Raw genomic sequence first — 8,021 nt, 5'->3', positions numbered from 1 at the left:
CAAAAGACATCATTTCCTCCTTCTTAAACCCTTTCTTGAGTTGCATAGCAAAAAGCATCGATTGTCCTCTACCTTTAGAGACTGTAGGGACCATGCATGGAGACCCTTTTTCCATGACGCATACTATGTCATAGTATAGCATAGGTATTATATTTGTCTTCTTTTGTAAATCGAGTCCGATGACTATTTTGAAATCATTCATGGGTGCTACTGAGAAATCCACAAGGCCCTTTCAAGAATTAAGAGTCATCTCAACCTCTTTTGCCACTCCCTTAAGGGGGTTCACCCTTGGTATCCACGGGTTTGAACGAGCCATTCTTTTCGATGATCTTCAACCCAAATCTCTTTGCTTTATTAGGCATGATGAAGTTGTTGTAGCACCAGTGTCGATTATAGCCATGGCGAATTTTTTATTGATAAAGGCTTTGACATACATTAAGCCTTTCATTTCTGCAATGCTTGCCTCTTTGTCCTTCACGGCATTCATGAGTTGGATAGATCCAACACACTTAGTTACTTGAGATTGAGCCTCTCATTCTTCGGCGATAGATGTCAGAGTCCCTAACTTAGGACAGTCCTTTATTTGGTGTGGTCCCTTGCACATAAAGCATCCTCCTTTGGGCACGAAAACTTTCTTTTTTTCCTCGTACTCTTTCTTTGAAGAGTATTTTCCTTCCTACTTGGTTGAGAAACTCTTCCCCTTGTCTCCCCCACCTTTAGTAGAACTAGGTTTGGAGGAAGACTTAGATTTAGAGTCTCCTCTATGATACTCAATGAGTGATTCGGCTACCACGATGACCTCATCGATATCCTTAACATCCTTCTTTGTAGTTCTTGCTTTGTCCAAGGTTGGAGTTGGGGATTTGAAGCGTAAGAGTAGTGAATTCCGTCCTTATGTAGTCGTTAATCGTACTCTTGCACTTTAACTCCCTCAACTTCTTCCTTGCTTCATAGACCATATTATCATGAAAGAATTATCTTTTTAACTCTCTTTTGAAATCTTTCCATGTGGCTATCTTGCAAGTACCATTTTTCATATCTACGCACTTTCTCTTCCACCACAAAGTAGCATTCTCAAAAAGGTAGAGAGCTAAAGTGCATACCTTTGTTGCTTCTTCGACCAACTCTTGGCCTTCAAAGTACATCTCTATTTACTATAGGAAGTTCTCCACCTCTCGAGCGTCCCTCACACCCTTGAACTCCTTTGGCTTTGGGAGATCAATCTTTGTCGTCTCCCTTATAATGGTTAGTCGATATTTTGCCTCATCGAACCAAACTCGAACTTCCTCAAATAACTTCAAGGAATTCTCAAGCTTCTCTTTGATTTGGAGCATACTTTCTTTGAAAGCATCTAGTTCTCCTAATACGTGAGTCTCGAGGGTCTCCTTGTCATGTTCTATCCTTTGGAAGCGCTCATCCATAAAGGATAGAACATTCTCCAACATAAAACTCTCTTCTAAAAAGCTTACCTCTAGGCTCACTTGAAAAACGGGCCTTTTTGCCTCCCCATTGAGAAGGAATAGCATCCCTTCCCTTTTGAGACTCAACATACTCCATGGTTATACCAGAAGTCATACCCACAAACTATTTGTGCTCCCTCTCGAACCTTGCTCTGATGGCAAATTTGTCACGGCTTTGGACACACTCTAACACTACCGTATCGGCACTCGAACTTACTCAACCTCTTGAATTAAGACCAAGTCAGCGTAACCCTTAGTATTTAGCAAGAAAGCTAAGAACACAAGAGAAATGAAGTTTTGGTGGAAAGAACACTTTATTACTCAAGCGTTTGTTACAAATGATTCTCACACTCAAACTCTAACTCTCTCGTCCTATTTATAGCCATCCACCTCCTTAATGGATGGTTAGGATTACATCTAATCAACTGTCTAAATTAATCATCCAGAACCTTCATTACAAATATCTATCTTATTACAACTTTCTAAATATTTTTAGATTATTCCATACTACTCTTCATACTTTTATATACATCCACACTCTTCTAGATTATTCTATGACCTTTCAAAGTCTTCTAGAACCTTCTAGGGTATTCTGGGATCTTCTAGGACATTTTAGAACGTTTTGAAACTGTCTAAAATATTTTTAAACACTTCAGAAAATTATACAAACACCGTTAAATTTAACCTTCTAAAATTTACTGTGACACAATGCTTCCTTTTTTTTTATGTTTCCTTTTGGTACCCAACAGGGGTGCTCATGACTCAGTCCTGTTCCTTTTTAAATTTTACTTTAAAATTATTTTGGTCCGACTTAGCTGTGATTTAGTTAGACTCGAGATTTAATAAATAGCTCGACTAATTTATTAAATCGGGTTTGGGTCATCCAGACTCAGTCCGTTGAACCTGCATAAAAAAATATACATTTTGTTCTCATGAAACTTTAAATATGTATTATGATGTGTAATTGACTTAATTATTATTATGTCAATGTTGCAATATTATGAAATAATTGTTTTAAAAAATTTAGAAGTTCAAAAGATGTGAGATCCAAATTTTGGTAATGTTGTGATACACCATAAAAAAGTATATGTCTTTTAACTTAATTCCAATCTTTCTGTTTCGTTTTTAATCAAACTTATTGAATTAGAAATAGATCAAAAATTATAAAATTAAAATTTATAGACAAATTTAAGTTTAAATATAGATATCAACTTTTTAATAACAATTTTTTTCTTCTTATAAATAAATGTTATTATAATTTTTTGACATAAAATTTATCAAGATTCGAATTTTATCGGATCTATAACCAATTTTAATGTGATTCGAAAATAATGTGATATTACTAAATTTAGAATTGGATAAAAATCTCAAAAATAAATTCGATTATTATTTAAGTTCAAGTCTCAGTCAAATCACATCTGATTTTACTCGGCCCCATATGTATTCTTAGTACACAGTATACGTTCAAAATGGTGGCTAAATTTTGTTCAGAGGAAGAGAATTGGTGTGTAACATTATATTATTGAAATGGTTGGTATATTTTCGGCGATATGGAGTTAATTTTTTTTAAATTGTTATTATACAAATCAGACCGTCAAGTCTATTGAAAAGAAAGAAAGAGAATGAAAATTGAGAGTTTGATTTGAATAAAATACACAAATTTAAAAGTTAGATTTGTGTATTATAAAATTTTATAAAAATTTAAGTATATAAATCTGAGACTCAGATTTATTTATTATAAAATTTTTAAAAATTCAATGCATAAATTTGAAGATTAAATTTATGTCTTTCACACTCTTATTAAATATATTATATTCTAATAACACTATAAAATACAATTTTTTTTAATATCAAAATTAAAAAATATCAAAATATTTTCTCTTATTTTGTAAATTATTTTTTAATAAAAAAATTGAAAAATTGGTCTTAGTCAAATAAAATAAAAGATTAATTTACTGTATTTTAATATTTTAAATAATAATTTATTTATTAAAATTTTCTTTAAAAAAATTGTAGACCAACTTTATATTTATATATAGACACCTTTCCATTTTTGGAAACAGGAGAATATTTAGGGGAATACTCATTAGTGAATAGTCATTACTCTTACGAGTAAAAAATTAAAATAAAAGCAGCGTAAGCATGTGAACTGTAAGAAACACGTGTTCCGACCACCCTAACCGTGAAATTCAGTGAAACAACAGAGTTTGATGACCGAAAGAACCAACGATACCAACAACCTTCCAAATCCCAAGAAAATGAAATTCATGTCCCCACCTTAAAATCATCGCTCTTCTCTCCTTCCTCAACTACTTCCCAAACCAAATTCATTACCTTTTACTCCTTTACTCTCCAAAGTTACCGTCTTTTCCTCTTTCGGTATCTCTCTCCACAAACACGAAGGATAAGAATAATGAGAAGCGGAAACAATTGGAGAGAAATCCAAAATTGATGCTGTGTTTGATGTTTCTGCTGAATGAGACACTTGAAATTGTAATTTGGCTTCGTTCATTCAAAGTCAATCAAATCGGATCTAATCAATAATAGGGTTTATAGTTGATAGTTGGGGAATAAGGGTGTGTGTATGTGTGTGTGTGTTTTTATGGCTACAGAGAACAAAAGTGCTACGGTGAAGCTCAAGGGAATTTCACAAGATGGACCTTCCAGGCCAAAGGCTACTGATTCTTTAGCTCTCAAGAAGAAGATCGATGGCTCTATCAGAAGCCCACCTGATTCCAAGATGAAATCTGTAACCACTGTCACAAAATCTGAGGTAATCATTCTTCGGAAAATTTGATTAAAAATTGCAACTTTTTATTGATGTTGAGGCTATTCTTAGCGCAATTTTGGCTTTGGAGGCATATGGGTGGTGTTGTTGGATTCAATTGTTATTTGGGTTGCTTCTATTTGTGGGGGTTCTGGAAATTTCATTTGCTGGATTTTGCCACCTTGTGGAAATCAACAGATTAGATTGATTGAGTCTTGATTTTTCATGTTGCTGATGCTCCTTGAGGGAGGGAGTTAGTTCATAGTTCATGGATTGTTCCTGTTAATTTGTGTTAACGGTTTACATGAGTGTTGAGCTGTAGACTGTGGTTGATTACAATAGATTATTTTGTGATGATGGAAATTATAGAATCATAAAGCATGGCCTTTCTATATATCAAATTCTATGTGTTGATTTCAATTGTGATGGTATTGATTTTATTTTACTTTGAATGACATTTGAAGGTTAAATCAAAATCAACACCATCGTCGTCGTCGTCCAAAACAGTAACGAAAACAAAGACGACAACTACCAGAGTAAAGAAAGTCTATAATCTTCCTGGCCAAAAACATGATCCTCCCGAACAGGTTCTGATCTTAACCCATAGTTGATTCCTGGAATTTAAAAGCCAATTTATAGATGCGGTATTGTGATAATCAATGTTGCCTTGTCCTTGATGTTCTTTTTGTGCCTTGTGTCAACAGAAAGAGCCCTTGAGGATTTTCTATGAGTCATTGTCAAAACAGATTCCAACAAGTGAAATGGCAGAATTTTGGTGAGTTTAATTTCAGTCATGAGCTCCAAGGTTGATTGCGCCTGTGTATTGATTAAATAACAGCTTAGCATCTGTTAGTGTAGAATTCACACTTGTATTTGAAAGGTCACTTTATTACTGCGTATAGCTGCAGGGCACAATCCATTTAGTGCTCCATGACCATAGAATAACTTTTTCAATCTTTGTGTTGAAGTCATCTTCATTTAATTCTGTTGATAATATGATGCTTTGAAGTATTATGAGCCTGTGCTGCTTGGATTCCCCAGACACATCTGTTAGAATATTCTAATTGGTTTATAGGACGATATTATATATTAGCGCATGTTTAGCATAATATAATCTGCTCTATGTTTAGATATTTGCCTAAGCCAATACTCAAACAGTATAACCTTATGTTAGGATGACCACCATAATTGTGCTGTTTTGTAAATGAAACGTGTAACTGCCTTTGCTGTTTTATCGAAAGCTTAAGAGTTTAATTTCTATGCACTAAATTGTTATCAAATAAGAATGTAAGAAACTGCGATGTCATTATGTGTAGTCACATGAATTTAAATTTAAAACATAGCATGGCATATTCTTGCATTGCTATTAGATTGCAGTTTAAGTGCACATCACTTAAACTCAAAATGCATACCTTAAAGTAACTAGCTTTGCTATGGTCCCCGTCTGTACAAGTGAATTCCTCATTCCTCTCCCATTCATGTCTAACATTGGTGACTTGTGTATGATGATGTAGTTGTTTTCATAGATTGAAAGATGTTGGAAGGATCTTTCCTTTGTTAATGGAATCCCTTTTGCTTTGGCCAATAAGTAGTCCATTTTGCTTTAATCTTTTCTCAATTACAAGATTTATTGGCTATATTAATACCCTAGGAAAAATTAATTTAATTGGATTGGTCAACCTTAAGTTACATTTTCATCTTTAACTGCTAAGGTTGGCATTAGTAAACGAAATCCTGTCTGGCATAAACATTCTTCATTTAGTGTACCGCTGTACGAACATATTATAGTCTACAGAGAAGTTATAACAAGTATAGTTCAGAACAAAAAAGGCTCGGTGCCTAAGCATGCTGTGGTAACGCAGGATTCGGAGAAGGGTCGCACCCAAAGGGTGTAATGTAGGCAGCCTAACCTGATAATTTTATCCATGGCTGATTCTACGTCTTGAACCCGTAACCTTGATGTCACATGGCGACAACTCAACCATTGTTGAACATAAATTGCTAATTGCCACAAGAAGCAGCAAGGATTGATGTACAAAGTTTTTTGCACAGGACTTGTGCGAAAATTTGAATGAGTCTTTAAACCTTTTGTGTTGTTTATATTCTGATAGGTGAAAACTTTTTCATCGATTGATTAAAGTGCTGTTTGCATTCATTTCTACTAGCAGCATTCTTATAGGATTTTCAAAAGCTATGAAAAGGAAAGTGCTAAACAACATTACTCTTACAAACATCCGAGAGATCTCGAATGCTACTTCTTATGAAATTTACTTGCTTGCTGAGCTAATCAATGCTATTATGAAACTATCAGTCATAGGCTGTCTATGAATACTGAATACCATACTCCTTTCTCGTGAATGTCAATATCTGCAGTTGATTCCATTAGTTATTCATGGTAACTTTCATTTTTGTGTTTAGATGAGTTCATTGAATGAGTATACATAACAAGTGTTTGCTGTTGTTATAATCTTTCGAAAATGCATATGATGCAACTTCGCGTCGATGCCTTCGATTGAAAAGGAATCCTTGTATTTTAGATATAGCCATGTCATTAATCCCACTTTACAAAAAATAAGATACTGACTCAGTCTTCCGTAATAGGGAAACATTGATCTCAATGCTTCTTTGTATTGATAGGTATAAATGATATATGATCATTTGTTTTTCAAAGTGGTTAAATTACACCAACCCCTCTTGGGATTTTTACAAGAATAGTTAGTGTTATATTGACAAATTAAAATACAAGGGTACTAAGTGTAATATTATCAAAAATCTCAAGGCAATTCAATATATGTTTTGTATAACTCCTGAGTATTGTTTTCTATCAAGTTCTCAAGTGTTCTAGAACTGTGGTTTTCTTCATTTCTGTGTTGGATTAAGACTTGCAAAGAATTCACAAGGCAAGGCATGAATACCTCAATATGCAGGTTAATGGAGCATGGGCTGCTATCACCTGACAGAGCTAAGAAAGCGTTTGACAAGAAGCAGAGGAAGCAAAAGGAGCAACGGACAGGAACTCCCGTTAAGCCGTCAAAGCCACCATCTAGAACCGAAACTTCACAGAAGCCGCGACAGCCACCGTCAAGGAATGGTGACATAAAAGCCAAGAAAAGAATCATCGATGAGAGCGACGACGATGATGATTTCGTTTTAAGCCATAAAAGAAGAAAGGGGTAAGAAGGAAAAGCCTCCTAATGTTTTATTTAACTTGTGAACAAAGCAAAAGAGGAAAAGAATAAAAAAGGAAGAAAAGTTGTAAGGTAGAAATTTTAACAATTGTTAGATTAAAGACATTCTTTATGTTTCAAACTTTACTGAGACAATAATGGACAATGGTAATAGACAATTCGACAATGCAACTTATGTGTCTTGAAGAATCTATTGTCATCTAGAATTTGATATTTTCTGGTGCCTTTACTTTCATTCTCCCATGTCCATGATTGCCTTCTTGAGCTTCCTCATTTGCATTAAGAGAATTTTCCAGTTCCTACATTTTTAACAGAATTATAGTAAGAAAATTGATCTTCAGAAACAGAAAGATATCTTGGAACTTTTGGGTTTGTATTGATTTCAACTCTCCTTTAAATTGAGAAACGCTATACGTGTAATCATTTTATCTTGTAGATTGAATGGGGTGTGAAACTCACATGGAAAGAGTGTATGTCAACTCAAAATATGACACCATTATCTTATCTTATATGAAATTCTAAAGTCCGATAAATAGTGATATCAAAAATCCAAAGTGGATTACTCCACAACTTCATGGAATTACAGAAATATCACGCTTTAAACAT

The 8,021-nt window shown here is 34.2% G+C and overlaps 1 protein-coding gene across 1 annotated transcript; it reads left to right on the top strand.

The window, feature by feature from the left end:
- Nucleotides 1-3,515: 3,515 nt before the first annotated feature.
- Nucleotides 3,516-7,586, top strand: LOC107622830 (uncharacterized). The gene is made up of 4 exons (XM_016324873.3): nucleotides 3,516-4,233; nucleotides 4,692-4,814; nucleotides 4,932-5,002; nucleotides 7,155-7,586. Exons 1-4 carry the CDS (start codon nucleotides 4,045-4,047, stop codon nucleotides 7,402-7,404), a joined length of 633 nt encoding a protein of 210 aa, XP_016180359.1. The 5' UTR covers nucleotides 3,516-4,044; the 3' UTR covers nucleotides 7,405-7,586.
- Nucleotides 7,587-8,021: the final 435 nt, after the last annotated feature.

Source organism: Arachis ipaensis, chromosome B10 (genome assembly GCF_059453495.1).
Source record: "Arachis ipaensis isolate K30076 ecotype BB chromosome B10, ASM5945349v1, whole genome shotgun sequence".
Lineage (NCBI taxonomy): Eukaryota > Viridiplantae > Streptophyta > Magnoliopsida > Fabales > Fabaceae > Arachis > Arachis ipaensis.
Note: the sequence above shows the minus strand (reverse complement) of the source record. Positions and strands in the feature narration are given on the sequence as shown.